At 36.5% G+C, this 25,077-nt stretch overlaps 1 protein-coding gene across 1 annotated transcript; it reads right to left on the reverse strand.

Moving 5' to 3' along the window:
* Positions 1–15,256: 15,256 nt before the first annotated feature.
* Positions 15,257–19,056, reverse strand: LOC145115393 (Protein phosphatase 2C family protein). The gene is made up of 4 exons (XM_079051682.1): positions 18,721–19,056; positions 16,458–17,543; positions 16,111–16,375; positions 15,257–15,523 (listed from the first exon to the last, which is right to left on the reverse strand). Exons 2-4 carry the CDS (start codon positions 17,535–17,537, stop codon positions 15,396–15,398), a joined length of 1,473 nt encoding a protein of 490 aa, XP_078907808.1. The 5' UTR covers positions 17,538–17,543; positions 18,721–19,056; the 3' UTR covers positions 15,257–15,395.
* Between the last annotated feature and the right edge of the window lie 6,021 nt (positions 19,057–25,077).

The following is a 25,077-nucleotide window of genomic DNA, read 5'->3' on the forward strand; positions in this document are numbered from 1 at the left end:
AAGATACATTTGGGGTCTGACTGCTCCGACTCAAGGAAATGTGTTGTCTTCTAACCCAGCCACGTTCGATAGTGCTAAACGCCTGGCTCAACGACTCATCGACCACGGAGTCCGCCATGGTGTAAAAGTCCCTATTCCCGAGCCATCAAGGGAAGAGGACTATGAACAGAAGTCGGGGAACAAGAGGAAGAAGAAGCAAACAACACAGGACACCCCGCAAGAGCAACAAACGAGTACTATGTACGCCGCTACAGCGCCTACTGCTCCAGCACCTGCCAGTCGATATGTTGGAACCCTCCCGAAGTGTGGAAAGTGCAACTTTCACCACACTGGAGTATGCCAGGAAATTCAGTGTCTGAACTGCCACAAAAAGGGACACACAGTCCGTTTCTGCAGGGCACCGGCTCAACCGATCTCCCAAGTCCCCGGAGCTGAAGAAAACCAAGCCTGCTATGGCTGTGGTGAGGCTGGACATTATCAGAGGGACTGTCCGATAGTAAAGAACTCAGGAGCGGATGGACGCATTTTGATGATCAACGCAGGAGAATCTACCCCGGAGTCGTCGACGAGTAGCGGTACGTTTTCGAAATAGTAATTACTTTTAAAAATAATTTACATTGGTATAAGATTAAAATTTGGGGATAACACCTAAAAGTAATTATAATAACTCACATATTGAAATAGGTCACAATATTCAAGAGAACTAAAAGATCCGTTTAAAGAAGCTATTATGGCTTACCATATACATCAGAGTTGTGCATAACTAAGATGTTGCAGACTTAGAGTGAGTGACTCCGCTTAGGTCCCCATTCCTTAGTTGGTTGAGGATTTGAGGCAGAGTTACTCAGTCGACTGCCTGATTCATCTTAAATATTCATAACTTGTATATGGCAGGCGATTGTAGTGGTACCAAAGAGGATCATGATATAAAGTATCCCCACCAGTTATTAAAGCACTTTTGTTTGTATGTATGCGCACATAGCGGTACGATACGTAGGAGTGTTAACTTCAAAGAGAAAACAGGAAACACTGGAACATTTACAAAGAGTACATTTTCGAACATACTAGGAGTACAGTATCGATCATACAAGGGATACATCATCGTATAACAGACGATTCTTTCATTTGACCAAAACTTTGTTTAGTAAAGAGTCCGTTACTATCTTTCGTCATGAGTTGGCGTGGTCCTCACCATACTGAGTTCATATGTTTCTATCGCCTCGATCGGCAAGTTCTCGAAACTTTCGTCATGCGTATCGAAAGTCCGACCTAAACCTCAGTTTTATCTTTCGTATTCTAAACCCCGAAGTACTCGTGCGAAGAGTACTTTGTCCTCCGAAACCTTATCGTCAGATGTCCGTAGACCGTCACGAAATACCACTCGTCCAGCAGACCAAGTTCAAGCACAGAGGCTATGGACGAATACAGCCCACCTATCACTATTCAGTGTATACGCGAGGGTGGTATATGATTATGATTACGCAGATTTAGTATGTGTGTTTCCGCCCTATCTCCTGTTCCTTGTTTGGTTGTGGACCTGGGGCAGAGTCGCACATCCGACCGTCTTACTAATCCTAATTATATACGACTTGTATACACGAGGTAATAATAGATGGACCAAGTATGAATCCTATCATGAACACCAGGGCAAAGTTGCCAGGTCTACGAGTAGGTATTCTGCCAATCAAAGGAGCGCAACCCCAGTAGTAATGCTAAGAAAGCTAATTTCGGGACGAAATTCCATCTAACGGGGGGATGATGTGACAACCCGGAAAATTTTTGATTTTAAAGCCCAGTCAATCAACTCAACTGAGTGTCAAACTCATTAGTACTGAGTTCTAGCCCGGTTAAAGGACATTCTAAGGAGTTTTAAGCCTAATACACTTAAGGAATAAGTGTTAGAAAGTACCTGCTAGAACCACAGTGTAGCAAATCAAACCTTAACCTCATCAAAATGAGTTCACGGCCACAAGGCAATGAGTTTACGGCCGTAAACTCATGTGGCCGTAAACTCATGTGGTCGTAAACTCAAGAGTGTATACATGATACTTGGCCATTTCTAGTCATTTCTTCCTTCCTTGGCCGATTTTTCTTCAAATCCTCTCAAGTATCATCAAGATTTCCATCCTAGATCTTCAAAAGATGTAAGTATTCTTCCTAGATTTGTTGATACATCTCTTAATCTAGTATCCTTCCATGATTTCATCCATAGAAATCACTCTTTTCTTAGATCTTCAAGTTTCACCAAGAACACACACTAGTGTTCTTGGCCAAAACCGGCCATTTCAAGCTTCTAGATCGTAAGTACTCTTCCCTATACTTCATATCTAGTTAGGACTCAAGCTTAGAGACTTGAAACATGCATTCCCCAAGAAGATCTTGAGTTTACGACCCAAGATCTCCCTTGGTCGTAAACTCAATGTTGAAGCATGTATGGACCATAAACCCTATACGATGCAAAGCTACTGACCCAGAACCCTTCCTTGATGATTGACGGACCTTAAACTTCTCTCAAACACATAAATTATTATGAGTTTACGGCCATAAACTCCTTTGGGCCGTAAACTCATCAAAAGCCTTCAATGGGTTGGTCTTTTTCATACAAGTGTAGAACAAAAGTCCCTAAAGTTTCCATAGCTTTCAAACCAACATTAGGCATGTTTGACCATGAGTTTATGGCCGTAAACTCCCTTGGGCCGTAAACCCATGGTAGTAAACTCAAGTTAGTGCCATTCCACTTCCCTTTGATGAATCACATGTGATTCCAACACTTGGTCAAAGTGTTTCCTAGTCCCGGAAGGTGTTTCCTTTCATATAGTTGTTTATAAACACTATATTCATGCCAATATATGTCATTATATGTCATTTAGGACTTATTGTGTCTCGGGACTTCATTCATGGAACTTCTCATCCTTACACGCATACCCGTTTGAATCACCCACATCAGGTGAGTTCATACCCCGTAATGAATCTTTTAACTGTTTTAAATGTTTTAAGGGGGGAATACAAGTTGAACACAATGATAATTGTGTAACTGTTTGTTATAAACATCTTTCAAAATGTTACTTATGTCATTTATAAGTTGTCAAAACATTTCAAAAACTCTTTTAAAGTTATGTTACTTTATAGTTATACAAAACTCCGTTTTTAAAGTACAAGCATAACTTAGTAGATAAACGAGTCTTTTCAATAACAGTTCAAGTAAAACTTTAGTAAACTATAATAGGTATAGTTTAGGATGATGCTATTCATTACTTCTAGTACAATGAAGCATACAAAAAAACAATAACATACAGAGAGAATACTATTATGAGAAACAAACAATAACATACATAGAGAATACTACTATGAGAAACAAACAATAACATACAGAGAGAATACTATGATGAGAAACAAACAATACCATACAGAACAAACAAACTAGGTTTCTATAGCATGAGAACGTACAGGATCTAATTATACCAATGAATCACTAACTCATTGTTTTAAACAAAAGGTGATAGTTATATTGGGTGTACATGATCATATAACTTGAATGTGAATTACACGGCTTGCAAGAATTTGCAGAGGTCGCGTTTGGTTCCCTTAATCTCTAGACAGGGAGAGCGTTCAGTAGGGGTACTAGCCTTCACATTATGACCATAATAAAACAAACATGTTTTAGGTCATCAGTACATCCGCATGTCATTATAAACGACAACTGTGTACTTACATTTCCCATTACTTTCATAAAGTGACAATACCACTTGAAAGTCAAATGCAAACTATTTTCGAGTTAAGATAGTTATAAACTAGGGAAAACTTACATTTTTACAAACGACAAACAGAACAGTCGAGTCTAGCACATAACAGTAGATGCCTTGGTAGAAGGCTACGTTTCAGTAGAAAGGGACCATAATGCTAACCTTATGATTCCTTAATGTATACATCAAAGGATATATATATATATATATATATAATAGGATCTGACAGATAATAGGATGTGTGCTCTCCGCTTCACTTCCTGTTCCTTGTTTGGTTGTGGGCTTGGAACGGATTCACCCAGTCTATTATCTATTCGATTTTAGATATATATATATATATATATATATATATATATATATATATATGTATATATGTTTAGTATACATTAAGTCATCATAAGGGTACCAGGTATGGGTCAAGTCATAGGACACAATGTCAATGCACAGTTTTCTAGTATAAAACATACTTTCCAAATCAGAACTTTTGGTATACAAAACTAGAAACTTACTAGTTAAGGGCTTAATCCATTTTATTAAACCAGGATAAACCTAAAGGACCTTAGGTCAGTAACTCTATGATACCTAAGTTTATACATCATGGTTATATATCATTAATACCCAACAGGTAGTTGAATGTGTGCTTTCCGCCTTATTTCCTGTTCCTTGTTTGGTTGTGGGCTTAGGGCATATTCACCCAATTAACTATCTATTCGATATTAGATCATATATAGGCCAGTATAAACCAAGTGATTATAGAAGTAATCACTGTGGTCACCATTTTATTATAAGAAATAAGAGTTTTCTTAAAGAATCTTTTCATTAAATATAAAGGAACTAATACAATTAACTCCATGAGTAACAAGTGAATACGCCAGGGTTATATACAACAATGATCTAACAAACAATGGGATGTGTGCTATCCGCCTTACTTCCTGTTCCTTGTTTGGTTGTGGGCTTAGGGCAGATGCGCACAGTCGATTGTTTGTTTACTATGAGTTTTATATAACTTGTATCCATTTAGTACTCATAGAAATGATTGTAGAATCATTTTTACGTATCTTTCATCAAAATAGGAAATATAGGATTTTCTAGAGGAACAGGCGAACTTTTCTAAAACAGAACTTATAACTTACTACATTTCAACTACATTTTTCAACAACTTTCTACAACTTACTTACATCACTAAAATCTTATGAACTCACCAGCTTAATTGCTGATCAACTCTTTCAAATAACTTGTATTCTCAGGAGCCTATTAGACAGGTACTCGTGCTGGGAATTCAGAAGTTGGAGCATTATAGCTTCAAGTCTTGTTTTGTTATTTGCTTATGAATTCTATGTTTTGTGAACACACACATTGTAAACACTTTCTTTCAAATGAAATGGTTGTTCATTACTTGCTTACTATAATGCATATCTTGTGATACTAAACATGACGTCCTCCACCCTCGAACGTTTCCGCCGTTCCGGTTTTGGGGTGTGACAGATTGGTATCAGAGCATTGTTTATAGTGAACTAAGTATATCAACCGATAAAAGATATACAACTATAAATACAATGGGGCTTAAGTGCTCTGGATAATGATATATTTTTAGAGTATAACTATAAGTTATAAAAATATACCTACTTGCTTATACATGTACATAATAGAACTAGTGTCACGAGGAGAACAAAACTAAAGTATTTAAAGGTTGGGCACTGTTGTCAACCCAAACAGTTATGTAATCATACCTAGGATCAATATAGCCTGATCAACTATATTCATTCGAGATGTGACCGACATGTGTTTGGGAATGATGTGGTGTTGCAACAGTATTAAAACTTACCTGAACACCAGTCAAGAGAACACCAGAACAAGTACATTTAGAGTTAGAATACTATAGGAGTATTCTATGATACGATAGCGCGATAACAAGTTTAGAACATACCAAGTACAGTACGTTAAAATACTATAGGAGTATTTTAGGCACCATATAAATAACTTATGTGATAACCTAAAAGACCCTTACGGATAGGTCTATAATCTTGCAATGTATATTCCTAAAGTTTTATATATAATTAAGATCTTATAGACTTAGAATCTGTGGTCTACGCTTCGATGCCCATTTCTCTTATGGTTGTGGTGTTGGAGTAGGATCACTTATTCGAAGGTCTATTTAATCTTCAATTATATACAAACTTGTATACATTGTACAATTATAGGAGGACCCTGTAAGGATCACCCCATAAAGTTACCTTAAAGCTCATAGATTCTTTAGTCACTTTCATTCTCGCATGACAAGCCCAGATAGATGTAACCACTTCCTCATAGTAGACAACAGAAGAGTCCAGGAGGAACAAGAACAAGTTCATGAGAAGTTTTCAAGGAGAGATCAGCCGAAGTAACCAAAACGTCTTACACGTCACACTAATAAATAATAATCTTGTTAACTTAGCGAGCGAGTGGAAACACTACTCATATTATATGTTAAGATTATTTTCTTACATACAGCTGGTAACAGTTATTCAGGAAACAGATATTCATTCGAGGATCGTTATTTCAAATTCATAGAGTTTATTAGGTATAGAATCTTTTATGAATTGTTCCTAGAACCCTGTGGAAGTCAGGACCCGATACATCCAGAACTAGGATAACCTTGTCTTTTCAGCTTTCGGCTTGTGTCCATTGCTTTCGACTTATTCCGTCTCATCTTTGTATTCTTTTAGCAAAGATGCCTCCTCGCAGATCAAACAGACGCACTACTCCGATAACTCCAACGCCGCCTCCTTCGCAAATCGATATGGCAGCTATAAACGCTACAGTGGTTGCGGCTATGGCAACAGCCATGGCTCAATATCACTCCATCAGTACCAGCGGAGGTGGAACGCCTACTGATTCTACTCAAGGTGAGGTCCCTGTGCGCCCGAGAGAGTTCTCCTACAAGGACTTCACCAAATGTCAGCCATTATCCTTTAATGGGGCTGGCGGAGTCATTGCCCTCTTGCAATGGTTCGAGAAAACAGAGTCGATCTTCGAAATCTGTTTGTGCCCAGAAGAGAGCAAAGTGAAGTTGGCTGCCTACACCTTCTCTGGCAAGGCCCTAACATGGTGGAACAGCCATGTTAAGTCACTGACTCTATCAGTGGCTAACTCAATAGGTTGGGAAAACCTAAAAGAGTTAATGCGGGAGGAATACTGCCCGTTAGGCGAAATTCAAAAACTGGAACAAGAGCTGTGGGATCTCACTATGGTCGGCTCAGACATAATGACCTACACTGACCGGTTCAGCGAGCTAGCAGCTCTATGCCCCGGGATGGTTACCCCGGAGAGCAAGAAGATAGAAAGATACATTTGGGGTCTGACTGCTCCGACTCAAGGAAATGTGTTGTCTTCTAACCCAGCCACGTTCGATAGTGCTAAACGCCTGGCTCAACGACTCATCGACCACGGAGTCCGCCATGGTGTAAAAGTCCCTATTCCCGAGCCATCAAGGGAAGAGGACTATGAACAGAAGTCGGGGAACAAGAGGAAGAAGAAGCAAACAACACAGGACACCCCGCAAGAGCAACAAACGAGTACTATGTACGCCGCTACAGCGCCTACTGCTCCAGCACCTGCCAGTCGATATGTTGGAACCCTCCCGAAGTGTGGAAAGTGCAACTTTCACCACACTGGAGTATGCCAGGAAATTCAGTGTCTGAACTGCCACAAAAAGGGACACACAGTCCGTTTCTGCAGGGCACCGGCTCAACCGATCTCCCAAGTCCCCGGAGCTGAAGAAAACCAAGCCTGTTATGGCTGTGGTGAGGCTGGACATTATCAGAGGGACTGTCCGATAGTAAAGAACTCAGGAGCGGATGGACGCATTTTGATGATCAACGCACGAGAATCTACCCCGGAGTCGTCGACGAGTAGCGGTACGTTTTCGAAATAGTAATTACTTTTAAAAATAATTTACATTGGTATAAGATTAAAATTTGGGGATAACACCTAAAAGTAATTATAATAACTCACATATTGAAATAGGTCACAATATTCAAGAGAACTAAAAGATCCGTTTAAAGAAGCTATTATGGCTTACCATATACATTAGAGTTGTGCATAACTAAGATGTTGCAGACTTAGAGTGAGTGACTCCGCTTAGGTCCCCATTCCTTAGTTGGTTGAGGATTTGAGGCAGAGTTACTCAGTCGACTGCCTGATTCATCTTAAATATTCATAACTTGTATATGGCAGGCGATTGTAGTGGTACCAAAGAGGATCATGATATAAAGTATCCCCACCAGTTATTAAAGCACTTTTGTTTGTATGTATGCGCACATAGCGGTACGATACGTAGGAGTGTTAACTTCAAAGAGAAAACAGGAAACACTGGAACATTTACAAAGAGTACATTTTCGAACATACTAGGAGTACAGTATCGATCATACAAGGGATACATCATCGTATAACAGACGATTCTTTCATTTGACCAAAACTTTGTTTAGTAAAGAGTCCGTTACTATCTTTCGTCATGAGTTGGCGTGGTCCTCACCATACTGAGTTCATATGTTTCTATCGCCTCGATCGGCAAGTTCTCGAAACTTTCGTCATGCGTATCGAAAGTCCGACCTAAACCTCAGTTTTATCTTTCGTATTCTAAACCCCGAAGTACTCGTGCGAAGAGTACTTTGTCCTCCGAAACCTTATCGTCAGATGTCCGTAGACCGTCACGAAATACCACTCGTCCAGCAGACCAAGTTCAAGCACAGAGGCTATGGACGAATACAGCCCACCTATCACTATTCAGTGTATACGCGAGGGTGGTATATGATTATGATTACGCAGATTTAGTATGTGTGTTTCCGCCCTATCTCCTGTTCCTTGTTTGGTTGTGGACCTGGGGCAGAGTCGCACATCCGACCGTCTTACTAATCCTAATTATATACGACTTGTATACACGAGGTAATAATAGATGGACCAAGTATGAATCCTATCATGAACACCAGGGCAAAGTTGCCAGGTCTACGAGTAGGTATTCTGCCAATCAAAGGAGCGCAACCCCAGTAGTAATGCTAAGAAAGCTAATTTCGGGACGAAATTCCATCTAACGGGGGGATGATGTGACAACCCGGAAAATTTTTGATTTTAAAGCCCAGTCAATCAACTCAACTGAGTGTCAAACTCATTAGTACTGAGTTCTAGCCCGGTTAAAGGACATTCTAAGGAGTTTTAAGCCTAATACACTTAAGGAATAAGTGTTAGAAAGTACCTGCTAGAACCACAGTGTAGCAAATCAAACCTTAACCTCATCAAAATGAGTTCACGGCCACAAGGCAATGAGTTTACGGCCGTAAACTCATGTGGCCGTAAACTCATGTGGTCGTAAACTCAAGAGTGTATACATGATACTTGGCCATTTCTAGTCATTTCTTCCTTCCTTGGCCGATTTTTCTTTAAATCCTCTCAAGTATCATCAAGATTTCCATCCTAGATCTTCAAAAGATGTAAGTATTCTTCCTAGATTTGTTGATACATCTCTTAATCTAGTATCCTTCCATGATTTCATCCATAGAAATCACTCTTTTCTTAGATCTTCAAGTTTCACCAAGAACACCAAGAACACACACTAGTGTTCTTGGCCAAAACCGGCCATTTCAAGCTTCTAGATCGTAAGTACTCTTCCCTATACTTCATATCTAGTTAGGACTCAAGCTTAGAGACTTGAAACATGCATTCCCCAAGAAGATCTTGAGTTTACGACCCAAGATCTCCCTTGGTCGTAAACTCAATGTTGAAGCATGTATGGACCATAAACCCTATACGATGCAAAGCTACTGACCCAGAACCCTTCCTTGATGATTGACGGACCTTAAACTTCTCTCAAACACATAAATTATTATGAGTTTACGGCCATAAACTCCTTTGGGCCGTAAACTCATCAAAAGCCTTCAATGGGTTGGTCTTTTTCATACAAGTGTAGAACAAAAGTCCCTAAAGTTTCCATAGCTTTCAAACCAACATTAGGCATGTTTGACCATGAGTTTATGGCCGTAAACTCCCTTGGGCCGTAAACCCATGGTAGTAAACTCAAGTTAGTGTCATTCCACTTCCCTTTGATGAATCACATGTGATTCCAACACTTGGTCAAAGTGTTTCCTAGTCCCGGAAGGTGTTTCCTTTCATATAGTTGTTTATAAACACTATATTCATGCCAATATATGTCATTATATGTCATTTAGGACTTATTGTGTCTCGGGACTTCATTCATGGAACTTCTCATCCTTACACGCATACCCGTTTGAATCACCCACATCAGGTGAGTTCATACCCCGTAATGAATCTTTTAACTGTTTTAAATGTTTTAAGGGGGGAATACAAGTTGAACACAATGATAATTGTGTAACTGTTTGTTATAAACATCTTTCAAAATGTTACTTATGTCATTTATAAGTTGTCAAAACATTTCAAAAACTCTTTTAAAGTTATGTTACTTTATAGTTATACAAAACTCCGTTTTTAAAGTACAAGCATAACTTAGTAGATAAACGAGTCTTTTCAATAACAGTTCAAGTAAAACTTTAGTAAACTATAATAGGTATAGTTTAGGATGATGCTATTCATTACTTCTAGTACAATGAAGCATACAAAAAAACAATAACATACAGAGAGAATACTATTATGAGAAACAAACAATAACATACATAGAGAATACTACTATGAGAAACAAACAATAACATACAGAGAGAATACTATGATGAGAAACAAACAATACCATACAGAACAAACAAACTAGGTTTCTATAGCATGAGAACGTACAGGATCTAATTATACCAATGAATCACTAACTCATTGTTTTAAACAAAAGGTGATAGTTATATTGGGTGTACATGATCATATAACTTGAATGTGAATTACACGGCTTGCAAGAATTTGCAGAGGTCGCGTTTGGTTCCCTTAATCTCTAGACAGGGAGAGCGTTCAGTAGGGGTACTAGCCTTCACATTATGACCATAATAAAACAAACATGTTTTAGGTCATCAGTACATCCGCATGTCATTATAAACGACAACTGTGTACTTACATTTCCCATTACTTTCATAAAGTGACAATACCACTTGAAAGTCAAATGCAAACTATTTTCGAGTTAAGATAGTTATAAACTAGGGAAAACTTACATTTTTACAAACGACAAACAGAACAGTCGAGTCTAGCACATAACAGTAGATGCCTTGGTAGAAGGCTACGTTTCAGTAGAAAGGGACCATAATGCTAACCTTATGATTCCTTAATGTATACATCAAAGGATATATATATATATATATATATATATATATATATATATATATATATATATATAATAGGATCCGACAGATAATAGGATGTGTGCTCTCCGCTTCACTTCCTGTTCCTTGTTTGGTTGTGGGCTTGGAACGGATTCACCCAGTCTATTATCTATTTGATTTTATATATATATATACATATATATATATATATATATATATATATATATATATATATATATATATATATATATATGTTTAGTATACATTAAGTCATCATAAGGGTACCAGGTATGGGTCAAGTCATAGGACACAAAGTCAATGCACAGTTTTCTAGTACAAAACATACTTTCCAAATCAGAACTTTTGGTATACAAAACTAGAAACTTACCAGTTAAGGGTTTAATCCATTTTATTAAACCAGGATAAACTTAAAGGACCTTAGGTGAGTAACTCTATGATACCTGAGTTTATACATCATGGTTATATATCATTAATACCCAACAGGTAGTTGAATGTGTGCTTTCCGCCTTATTTCCTGTTCCTTGTTTGGTTGTGGGCTTAGGGCAGATTCACCCAATTAACTATCTAATCGATATTAGATCATATATAGGCAATATAAACCAAGTGATTATAGAAGTAATCACTGTGGTCACCATTTTATTATAAGAAATAAGAGTTTTCTTAAAGAATCTTTTCATTAAATATAAAGGAACTAATACAATTAACTCCATGAGTAACAAGTGAATACGCCAGGGTTATATACAACAATGATCTAACAAACAATGGGATGTGTGCTATCCGCCTTACTTCCTGTTCCTTGTTTAGTTGTGGGCTTAGGGCAGATGCGCACAGTCGATTGTTTGTTTACTCTGAGTTTTATATAACTTGTATCCATTTAGTACTCATAGAAACGATTGTAGAATCATTTTTACGTATCTTTCATCAAAATAGGAAATATAGGATTTTCTAGAGGAACAGACGAACTTTTCTAAAACAGAACTTATAACTTACTACATTTCAACTACATTTTTCAACAACTTTCTACAACTTACTTACATCACTAAAATCTTATGAACTCACCAGCTTAATTGCTGATCAACTCTTTCAAATAACTTGTATTCTCAGGAGCCTATTAGACAGGTACTCGTGCTGGGAATTCAAAAGATGGAGCATTATAGCTCAAGTCTTGTTTTGTTATTTGCTTATGAATTCTATGTTTTGTGAACACACACATTGTAAACACTTTCTTTCAAATGAAATGGTTGTTCATTACTTGCTTACTATAATGCATATCTTGTGATACTAAACATGACGTCCTCCACCCCCGAACGTTTCCGCCGTTCCGGTTTTGGGGTGTGACACCCAATAAGGAAATCCTAGTCCAATATGGATTCAAACCATGGTTCTTAGGGCTTCAGACTCTTTGATGAACATAATTGATGAATCTAAATGAGCATTGAGTGAGATTTACTTAGAGTATATGATTTACAATAGTTGAATGGTTACACAGGAATAGAATTTCCTAACTAAAATGCTAGTTGTGACAGGTGGACATTGAAATTCTAAAAGATTGTTTTTTTGTATGCATGTGTGAACAATGAAGAATAGTTGCATAGACGTTCCATAGAAAAAACTTGAATTAGCGGGTCTGTACCCTTTTATGACATGCAATACTTGTCATAAAATGCCTTTTTTTCTAATATTGGTTGCATAGAAAATACTTGAATTAGCATGAAAGGTTAGTAAAAAATGAATAATAAAAGGGAAAAAAAACAATAAAGTGAAAAAGAATGAAGTCACGCAAATTATTAATTCATTTTGTTAAACACATATGATGCAAATTATTAATTCATTTTGTTAAACACATATGATGAAGCATAATATTACGATCAATTATACATTGGTATTCATTATCAAAATAATACAACCCAATATTTGCATATAAAAGAAAATCAATTATCAAAGTAATAAAGCACACACAAAAAAAGCATTAAATATAAGCATCAGTTATCAAAAAGGGAAACAAAAATAAAAGATATTAACATCAATTATCAAAACTAGTTAAAATTTTAAAAAAAATGATAATGTATTTACACTGAATTATCTTATTCTCCTTTGTTTTATTATTATTATTTTTATTGTGAGATCGTATTATAAAAGGCCTCCTCAATTTATAGCATTGTATTTCAAAAAATGTTTCGATGTAGTAAATTTGTCAAAATATGATATGTTAATACGGAATAAATGTGGGCTATACAAGCCGCATGGGCCGAATACAAAGGCATACAACAAAATGACAAATACATATATTTACAAACTACATATACGCTATAATGCTAACAGAAACCACTTACAAAGGGAAAATGTTACTAGCCTCTAGAGTTGAATTCCAAGATTAAGTTCTAAAAAATCAATTTTATTTACTTTGTAAAGTTGGTCATTTTGCAAAATTGTGTCATAAATATATTGTCATATCTTAAACTTCTAATGTCAACAAAATAGTCACCTTCTAGCAAGTAGTCATGGAATAACTCAAAAGTTTTGTGAGGACAAATATGTGATCACAATCTATTTATTTTCTGAAAAAAAAAAATCAGAATCCTATTTGAAGATCTTACTTAAGCAAAATATATTTTCAAAATATTATTCTAAAACAAATTTCCAATACCTAAAATATGAACCAAAAAAAGGTTAGTATATCTTAATATCGATATCAATAAAAAAACACACATACCTACACAAATATATAGTTTGTAAATTTCATCAGTCCTTTATTTATATTCTAACTTATCTATTATATATGCGTTAAATGTATAATTGATAGTTTTCTGGTTTAAGCTCTACCCAATTGGTCCTATCCCTCTTGATTTCAACCAGACAAAAGGATGCTTTTACATAAAAGAAAAGAATATGATCCTCAAGAATCTATTCTCTTCATAGACCATACCACAAAAACTCAATCACATCACCATGGAATCATCTTAACTATTGTAGCTTTTCGTCATTTGTTTCTTGATTCCCTAATCACCCGTGCAAACTAAGCAGGCATATACTGCCATAAGCGTATTTTGTGAAATGTAATTATATTTTGGGTCCAGGGCAAGAGAGAAAAGAAATAAGTAAAACCATGGATGGACTCAAGTAATTTTGTATTGTCTCCGATGATTTTTTTTTCTTTGTTCACAACATAATTGAACACATACCTGATAAATTTTGGGCTTGGGACTTGAAAAAAAAAAACAATGTTTTTTACTATATGGCTCCTACATAATGCCAAAACTTTTTGAGCCCCTTGGAAGGATGGGCTATGTTAGTCGCCCCTGTCGCTATCATCTAAGACGGCCCCAAATTTAGATACACAGCAGCCAACTAGTTAGCTGATATAAGAATCATACTCATAGGAAGTCCAATCTACATTAGAATTGGAACTCTTGCGCTGCAACTGTTAAAACTTTCTGCTTTTTTATAAGGATACCACCCAAAAACCAACTAATTCTAGTTCTTTACGACAAGTGACGAAGAAAATACGCCTTCAAGAAAGTTCGTACCGGCCATTCATAGTGGAGGAAGAAGGAGATATTCTATAATCAAATATATATAAATGAGTTTGATTTGATACGCTCTTTTCCATACAAAGGAATATATTCATAAAGCTCAATCACCAACCAAATTCGTTCTTTTTCTTGAAAGTTCTTTACTAATTTAAAATATGGTTAAATACAAGAAAAATTGTGTACTTTCATTGATTTGTATCATCATATTCATTTTTTTCACATTACAATATTATGCTTTAAAAATTCTACCCAATTATAATACATCCATATTCAAAAAAACAATCTTCAACGTTATAACTAGATAAATTATAAAAGTTTAATGTCCTTAATAAGGAAAACATTATATTATAAGTACAATTCTATAATTAGGTATTGTATTACATCGTCTTAGTAACAATAAGAGAACGTAAAAATCTAACAATATGATAATATAAAATATGAAAGTAGGATGTTATAATAAACAAATAAATAACATTGAGTTGCAATTCTTGTTTGCACATTTAAAATAAGCTTCATCAAAAACCAAATATATCAAATTACACCCAACTTATGTAAAATTCGAAAACCAAATTCAAAATCTTAGGGTACAAATGGGGTATATATATATATATATATATATATATATATATATATATATGTATATATATATATATATATATATATATATATATATATATATATATATATATATATATATGATTAAAAACATACAATGTTTAACAAATATTTACCAACATATCAAACTCCATAAAATGATTCAACAACAATCAATAAAACCACTAAACACTGCAAAATAATATCGTTTTGATCAAAATTGTACGTCACTAGCTATGACTATAATAATGGGAACAAACTTATATGCAAGTTGAGGCCTTTGAGGTGCGCTTATTCGTACCAAGGATTATAACAATAACCGTCACATCATCATGATATTTCCTTCTCCTCCCAGCCGGGACACTCATTAGCTCTTCCGTACTAAAACCTGCAAAATTCCAACAACCCCTGAGTTGGCGCACACACACTGTCCTGTCACATGATATAAATAAGGTATACAATGGCCCACTAGCTGATATAAAGTCTAATCCATATTGGAACTGAAACTCTCACATTGTAGTTGTTGAGAATCGTACCGTATTTATTTAATGTAACGGAGAACATGAACCGCAAAAATTTTATATTTTAATAAAGTTTCTTTTGATCTTTTAGATCTTTTAGTATTTTTCTTGTCAAAAGTTTAACTTTCCATGTCTACAAACCTACCATTGAATTGACTTTTTTGAATCTTTTGAAATTCGTTTAAATTTGATGTTGATATTGAACTTAACCCCACCATTTCTCCATTTTGAAAACCATCGGTCAAGATTTCATGATTGAAAACTATAAACTTTGACCATCATGCTTTTAATTTATTTCTATATATTATAGCATCCCACTTTCATTTCTTTCAATTATAATATTCTACTTTCAACTTTTTTTTTATTAAGGCATTGTATTTGAAAGATCTACATAATTAGAGCACTATAATAAACAAATGCACGAAAGTACATTGCTATTTTTTGCAAAATTTACCTGCAGAACAAGCGGCTTTGAGAACAAGCTGCTCCAAAAGATATTTGGCTGGATCTCCTGATGGTTTGGTGGATATGTAAGAATGAACAAGCTTCACAGCTTCATCATTGGTGAAAAAATCAAATAACCCATCACTTCCAAATATCACAAAATGATCAGAACTTGAAATTTCATGCATATACAAGGATGGTTGGACAGAAACATATGGAGGACTTAGAAGATTACGAACACGAAGAATACCCATCAAAGCATCATTCAGAACTTTCTGTAAAAAAAACACAGAAAAGTAAGGATTAATAGAAAACTTACAAATGCCCACCAAGTGTTTGATGAAATGCTTTTGTTACCTTTTTCAAATACCCAACGCCAAAAGCCCTAGTAACCTTCAACTTTCCTTTCACTTTTCCATGCATGATTGTTTTTGGATCATCAGGATGTTCGCTAACAAGTTGGCTTCTTTCAAATTCGTTATCAACTGTATGACTATCTGTTAACTGCACTGCTTTCAACCCTGTAAATTCATTGATTTTGTTTTTGTTTTCATTTTCATCATCATCGGTTGCTAAAACTGCTCTACTATCGCCTAAATTGAGTATGTACAGATTCTTGCCATGAATAAGGCCAACAAGAACACAAGATCCGACTGAAACTATATCTGGTCGATCCTCCATTTCTTGTTCAACCATATACAAGAAATCATTTTCCGCTTGATTGAGCGCACGTTGTAAGCTTTCAAGAACTTGATTTTTAGGTCGGCGGGGGATTACCCCCATGTCACCATCTCCAAGAAAGTAATCGTCAAACCCATTTGTAAATTCGTTGGAGTAATCGATGTCTAATGAATTTAGGTTAAACCTAATCGTTTCATAAAACGTACCCGCTAAAAAATCGGCTGCATCCCGTCCATTAAACCCATCATAAATCGCGCAGAAAAGCCAACCATTCTCCTCCGAGCAAACCGCCTGAACCCTATCTTCTCCGGCGGCACCTCCAGCGACTTGAACTTCAATCGCGTTAAGAAAATCTTCGCTTCTCGAAGGTAAACTCAAGGGTTTTGATAGAAACGAATCGAAATCGAGATTTTCAGGGGTAGATGGACTGCAACTCAAATTAGACATACTGCTTTGGAAAGAAGACGATAGTAGATCTAATTTTGAGAACGACGGAGAAGAGGGTATTCTTCGAAATGATTTGGGGGAATCGATTGATGGGAGAATTTCCGAACTGATTAATCCGTTGCAGATATTTGTGTTTGCTAATGTTGCATTCGCGCTAATGGCTGCTCCTGAGAGGCAGGTGAAAGAACTGTTGTTTCTTACGAGCTTTTTTCCGGTGGGAATGTCGTATCCATCGGTGGTGTTGCATTGATATTCGAAACTTACTTCCATTTCTCCACCGGGATCAAGGATTGCTTTTTCATGCATCATTTCAATCTATAAAAACATTAGAAATGGAAAATGAATTTAATCCCATTACTAGATTGAGTCAAAAGATGTGTTTACAATAACAAAAGTTTAGTTCAAAAATACAAATCTTACCAAATTATTGGAAGGGTTAGATTGATTATATGATTTTGTCGATCAAAATTAATATTACAATAATTTGGTCCTTAAGGTATGGAGAGTGTGAGACATGTAGGGTTTTTATTTTATCGACTCTTTAATATTTATCATTCATACAATAATTTTGGTCCATAAAGTGTGAAGCTTTGATCTATTTCAATATATATCATAACTAGTGCATCCATTTCAAATGCATATTCTAAAAAATACTTTGAGCATAGATGTGAAACCTTACACACATACGATTGTGTCTAGCTGATTTAAAACTCGAAAGCATAAAATGGTATTTATAACGAAAAAGATTTCTTTGTTTATCGAAAAGATGATAGTTAAAACGTATATGATCCCTATCGATATTACAAATTGACATCTATATATGTTTTTTTTTCTTCCTCTTGTTTGAATAGAATGTTTTTAAGGATATATGATACCCAAAAATATTTAACAGAAAAAACTTATGATCCTACCGATTGCATCACTAATAAGTTGTTAATCTATTAGAATTCATAAACAAATGATCACTATATAAACAGAACCTCACAAACCCCAAAAATAAGTCCAATTAATTTAATGACAATGCAGCAATCAGCAACCAGATAATTACCTAATTAAAGAAGACAATATGATTACAAAATCCTTAAAAATAACCAAAAAAATTGAAGGGTCAAGGAGTTGTGAAAGGGACATGGGTTTCAAGAATCATAAACAAATACATATAGATACTAACTTTTACAACAAGTCAAAACTAATGACAGAATGCAGCGATTAGAAAACGAATAACCATATAATTAACAAAACATAATTAATTCCAAGATCCATATTTAATCTAACGTAATCACAAATAGCTCCCAAATCGAAAAAGGGTTCACAGTAATGCAGTAATCAAGACACAAATAATCATCTATCAAAGAAACACAATCAAATTCCAGAACCGAAATCGAAAAGGGTTTGATTCAAACTCATTCAAATAACAAAAAAACCCCAAATTAAACGATTACCCACCAATAGAAACTATGAAACGAAGCAAGAAATCGAATCTAGAACGTACCTTTGGACGAGAAACGAAGAACCCAGATGAAGAACACTCAGTATACGCAAAGAGTGTATGTATAAGAGAGAAATTGGGATGAGTTGAGTGAGAGATGTGAGGTTTTAAAAGAGCAAAGAATCAAAGAGTGGATGGTTGAGAGGAGATGGCTTAAAATAGAATAGAGAAGTGGGAAACAGTAAGAGTATGGCAGAGGGAGGGTGACGATGGAGGAGGATACGGAAAGAGAAGGTCAACTGTGACTCTCTTTGGGATTCATGAAAACCGGTGAATTTGTTACACCACCCAAAATAAAAGGGAATGGGTCCCTTCGAAGCCCACTTGAAGTGTTTTCATCTTTCCCGGCTGCCAAGAGGCAAGAGGTTTAAATTTTTTGAAATAAAAAGGTGGATTAGATTTTAGATCACATCTATCTACAGTAGATTTTTTGTTTGTTTCTTTTATGCCTAACACAATTTGGACTTTTCTATTTCTTTATTATTGTTTTTGTTGTTTATGCCATAAGTAATATTTAAAGGATTCATCATGATTAAATAATTAAAAGGTTTTGGGAAATTGATTAATTTCATTATTATAATCAGCTTAATTAACAATAATATTTTTTGTATTTCGGAATTGGAAAAATAATTTTTTTCGGAATGATCCGTTCCGTACTATTTTTTATTGTTCTAAATTTGGTGGTCGAGAATTTAACTTTGTACATTTCGAAATGACATTAATATAGTTTGGAATGTATCGTATTGCAAATACACATTATGGAGTAACGGAAATTAGCTTTTGCACATCATTTCTTGGTCTATTTTGTAGATATTATTTTACAAATTATTTACATGAGTTTGTCATCTATATTTCTATCAATGAAAATGAGTATATGTAATCAGTTTATTACCGTATTTGTTTATAGTGGAGCACAATGACATGGAATAGATGTTATATGCATTATATTGTTCTAGATTACAAATGTTATTGTGTGGATTAAACCAACGATATATCAACTTTTTTGGGTTGGATAAATTGATGGCTTCGAAATGCAAGTAACATACTAATCAGATCCATCCATCATTTTGATGTCCTAAATCAAATATAATTATGCCTCGTAACACATTATAGTTGCTTGATGTTAATTATCTTGTGAAAAGTGGTGTTAATTGATTTGCAGGAGAAAATCGTTCTAGTGGCAATGGGTCACTTGGTGCCGAAAGTAACAAAATATATAATTTATTACATATGACATTGAGTCATATGGACTCAGGGAATGCAAAAGAAGTTCCTTACAATAGGCATATACATGAGGGAGATGTTAGGTATAAAGGTAAGGATGTTATAACGGAGCAAGTAACATCGAATATACGTTATATGCATTATATTGTTCTACATTACACATGTTATGATGTGGATTAAACCAATGATATCAACTTTTTTTGGATTGGTTAAATTGGTGGCTTCGAAATGCATGTAACATACTAATTGTAACGTCCCAAAATTCAAAAGTAATAATTTCATTTTTTAAGTTCATCAATCTCAAACATCACATGTCTCAAAATCATCCAAAATACAAACTATCACAAAATATCAGAGTAAAGGAAACCATAAGTGCGAAAATCATGAGGGGGAGAATCTTAGTGCCATCATGTCAGACCCTACCTATTTATACCAGAAGTACCTGAAACCAAAAACATATCTGTAAGCACAAAGCTAAGTGAGCTTCCCCAAAATACCACATACACCATACACGTAAATATAACAACACGTGGCTGTGTCAGGTCTGTAAAAACCCACAGGTTTGTATCGACCCCATGGAACAGCAAATAGTCGTCTCGGGTCCGTATCAACCCCGAGTCCATAATGACTCTGAGCCTAGATTGACTTTATGCATATATCATACAATCACATCAGTAATAGTCACATAATTGCATACATTCTACACATACGAATCAGTGGGCCAGCCTTGGTGCCTTCGGCCTACTAGTGTGGTAAGAAGACTCACCTCTAGCCAAAGGTAACTGAATCTCACACTCAAGGTGCTGCTAACACGACTCCTCACACTAATCAAAACCCAAATTCAATCCTAATTAAAATCAGGGTTTTAACCCATAGTCAATGGTCTAAATCATCCTTTATCGTATTAAGGGTAAAAGACCATTTTGCCCTTCCCATACATAACCCAACTGATCAAGGCCCAACACTCCTAATGGCCCAAGGCCCAAAAACAGCCCACTATGTTTTTTGGGAGTACGCCCGACGTTTCCACATTACCCCTAGCGTACAACACGATCTCGCAAGGGGTTTACGCCAGAGTACTCCCCGCTTAATGTCCTGAAGCCCAAACTATCTTTTAATGTCTTAATGCTTTAAGACTTAACGTCCAAACTGTTGGATTATGTGTCTAAGTTCATAACTATTTCTGGAATGTACTTGACCCGATTAATGGTTCATTTGGGTTGCATGGCATTGCAATACTTGGATAGACCAAATTGAGAGAAAGGACACTTAAGGTTTATTAATATATTATAAGTTCTAATATATTAATAATATTATTTAATTAGTATTGATCAAAGAATTAATTTGGAATTAATTAAGTGATCAAAAAGAGACTAATTAAATATATGGGGTTGATTATGTAAATTATCTATTCTTGTATAGTGGGCTAATGATCCATGGTTTGTATGGATTGGGTTAAAACCCATAAGGTGCTCCATGGATAGTCCATAGAGGTTACAAACCCATGGATCATGGAATATGGAAAGCCATGACAATTAGGGTTTACATGGTGTAACCCTACTTGTGTCACAACTATATAAGGACCCCTAGTCTAGCAAAATCGACTACTACTACTTGTATAAGAGAGGGCAATCCGATTTTGAGGTTTAGTGAAACTTCTCTCAAGGTTATTCCAAGTGTTGTGGTGTTGTGTGAGACATTTGAGGCATCACACTTGAGGTGCTAGGCTCACAAGGTTCTCAAGTAATCCAAACCACAAAAGGTATGTTCTTCTTCTAGCATTTATGTTTAAAAGTTCCCCATGTATGCTAGATAGGTTAAGAACCTTGGAAAATCAAATTTGCATGTATCATAGTAAAACATAGATCCAAGGTTTCTAAGGTTGCATGCTCAAACCCCTTCACAAACCTCAAATCTAAGCCTAATAAACGTCTAAAGCCATAAATTTGCAACCTTTATGCCTTTTCATGATCTAAACCAAAAGGCATAAACTTCCATAACTTATATCATAATCTAAACTTCCATAACTCTTGCATGGATGAATACCAACGACCAAGTTTGCATTTTTATTACACTATACACCCTAAAACGACTGAAAGGACAGCTTAAAAGCTTTGGAGTATTCCATACTCACAAAGATCAAAGTTTTGGGACAGAAAGAGAATAAATCTAAGCTTAAACAAGATCTAGCAAAGAAAGATCCAAGGTACAAACTTTATACCTCCCGAAGACGCACAAAGATGGGAAGAATCTGGATCCAAAAGCTTGATAGAAACACCGTAAATCCAAAGTTCTTCCTTCACCACCAAGAACACGAAAATGTCACTCTAAAGCTTCAAAACTCACACACAAGAATTAGGGTTTCGAGATTGAGGCTAAGAGAGATGGAGGTTGGAGGTAAGAAAGGTTTTAAGGCCATAAAGTTCTTTAAATATGGTCTAAAACCTAACAATTAGGGTTTTCCCTCTGCTTGAGTACACCCAGCATACACACACGTACTCCTAGTGTATGCGAGGGATTCCGCAACCATCTTTAAGGACCTACGCCTGACGTACCCATCTCGTACGCCCAACGTAGGGACCAATTTTGCAATCTTTTTAATGAATCAATGCTAAAATGAAAAATACCTAGAACACTGGCATTACAAATCTCCCCCACTTGAATCATACTTCGTCTTTGAAGTCCGCTACTACAAAAAAGCCTGGGTATTTCTCCCTCATCTCATCCTCAGGCTCCCACGTTCAATATGAACCCTTCCGGTGCTACCATTGCACCTCCACTAGGTTCACCACCTTATTGCATGGAGTCTTGGTGTTTCTATCGAGAACCGCAATCAACCTTTCCATATAATTCAGGATCTCATCGATCTGAATATCATCCAAAGAAATCACCGCCAAATCATCGACTACACACTTCCACAACTCAGAGACATGGAATGTGTTGTGGATCTGACTGAGCTCATAAGGAAAATCCAGTCGGTATGCAACCTTGCCTACCCGGGCGGAAATCCTGAAGGGATCAATAAACCAAGGGCCCATTTTACCCCGCTTCAGAAACCGGATGACAACTTTCCACGATAACACCTTCAGAAGCACTAAATCTCCCACCTAAAACTCGAGGTACGAACGTCACCAGTCTGTATAACTCTTCCGTTGGCTTTGCGCGACTCGCAACCTGCCGTGCACATGTTGAATCAACTTAGTGGTCTTGAGCACCACTTTAGTACTCCCCATGACTTGATGCCCGACCTTGCCCCAAAAAACCGAGGTCCTGGACCTCCTCCCATACAACATCTAAAAAAGTGGTTGCTCAATACTAGCGTGATAGTTGTTGTTATAGGAGAACTCAGCCAGTGGAAGGTAAGTATCACAACTCCCTCCACAATCTAACATGCAAGCCCAGAGCATATCTTCGAGCGTTTGAATCGTCCGCTCACTCTGTCCATCGGTCTGGGGGTGGTATGATGTACTGAAATTGTAGCTGAGTACCCAACTCCTCTAGTGTAAGGTCCTGAAAACGGATCTTACCAGTGATCAAACAATCAAACAATCAAAGAGAACAATAATTGGAGTAGAAGTAGAATAGAAACAAGCTTGCACACGCTTTATAACTGAAAAACGTCGGGTACAACTTGTTTACAGCGACCATGAACTCTTTAGCATCAACCACTGATAATGACCTACATAACCTCTATTTATAGGAGACTTGGGCCGGAAACAGGGTTTACGGCCGTAAAGGGGTTTACGGCCGTAAACACACTACAAAGCCGTAAACACCAAAATAACCTACTATTACATCATAAAGACTCAAAAGAACTACTACAATGGAAAGCCTAGACCAAACCACTAACTGGACCCTTCAATCTCCCCCTTGGTTTGGTGCTAGCTTGGACTCAATCTTAGTCGACCACCATCACGTCTGACTTCCCCATTGCCCCGTTCCACATCCTCTTGTTAATGATATCGGCAACCATAGACGTATATTCTTTTGCAGCTGGCTCAAAAATATCTTCTGCAACCTTGATCTAATGAAGATTCAGTTGATGAATATCCCATTTCCCAAACTGAAGCAAATCTCTTTTGTCATATAAACGAATGCATCCATTTTCAAGCTTTATGACAGCAGAGGCTGTAGATTCATCAAACACCCAGTAAAGCATGGACTTTAAAGATCCATCTGGATGATTCTGAGGTACAGGAATCTTTTTTACTTGTTTGGTAGCTGGCCACATCACAGATCGAACATGACGATTGGTTTTGGGATCAAGTACACTTGGGTATAGTTTAATGATCAACTCTGCAGTCTTCATTGAAGGAAAACCCTTTGCCACTTGATTTTCCAAAAAATGCTTGAATTGTGCTGCCTTGGGATCATTTGAAGAATTTGCAAAAGGAGCTTTTGATAGTTCTGTAAGATCAACCCTGGTCCAGGAGTGGAAATCATGAGCATCTTTATATAGTTCTGTGTTGCCACTTTTCCGTCTCACGATCCACATATTTAAAGTGTCGTGAAAACCCCATGAAACGATCCCTGACCTATCACCATATACATCTCTAAAGCGTTTCTCTCCAAGATCTGTAACAGTGATGTTAGGTTGATCCCCAGGAGCATTTTGATCCGAGCTCCTTTTAAACAAAAATTGACCTTTCTCAGCTGCTTTGGCCAATTTGACACGTTTCAGAGCCACCACATTTGGAGCTTGAGCTGGTTCCTTATCAAATCGATCCACAATTCGAGGAGTTTGAGCAGATGCTGGATCAACGGGGGCATCTTGATTAGGGATATAAATTCTAGGCTCATCAACGGACGACTTGAACTTATCTCCAAGTTCTTCTTCCCACTTCTTCTTCAAGTCGTAGTAACTTGCAGTGAGAAGACCGAAATGAGTCTGAAGATCAATAATTTGCTTTGTCTTTAACACCTTGTCTTCTTCAAGATCAGCAACTTGAATCTTGAGCTTGGAGTTTTCAGTTAAAAGATCAGCCACCTGAATGTCAAGCTCAATATTCTTCTGATTAAGCACATTTATTTCCGATTGAAGATCAAGAAGTGTGGGATTATCTCCTCCTGGGTGACCTTCTCCAATAGAAATTCCCTTGGCTCGGGAGGAAGGCATTGAGCTTTGTTCTTGAGCCA

This window comes from Lactuca virosa, chromosome 5 (assembly GCF_052849685.1).
Source record: "Lactuca virosa cultivar CGN04683 chromosome 5, Lactuca_virosa_CGN04683_v6, whole genome shotgun sequence".
Taxonomy (NCBI): domain Eukaryota; kingdom Viridiplantae; phylum Streptophyta; class Magnoliopsida; order Asterales; family Asteraceae; genus Lactuca; species Lactuca virosa.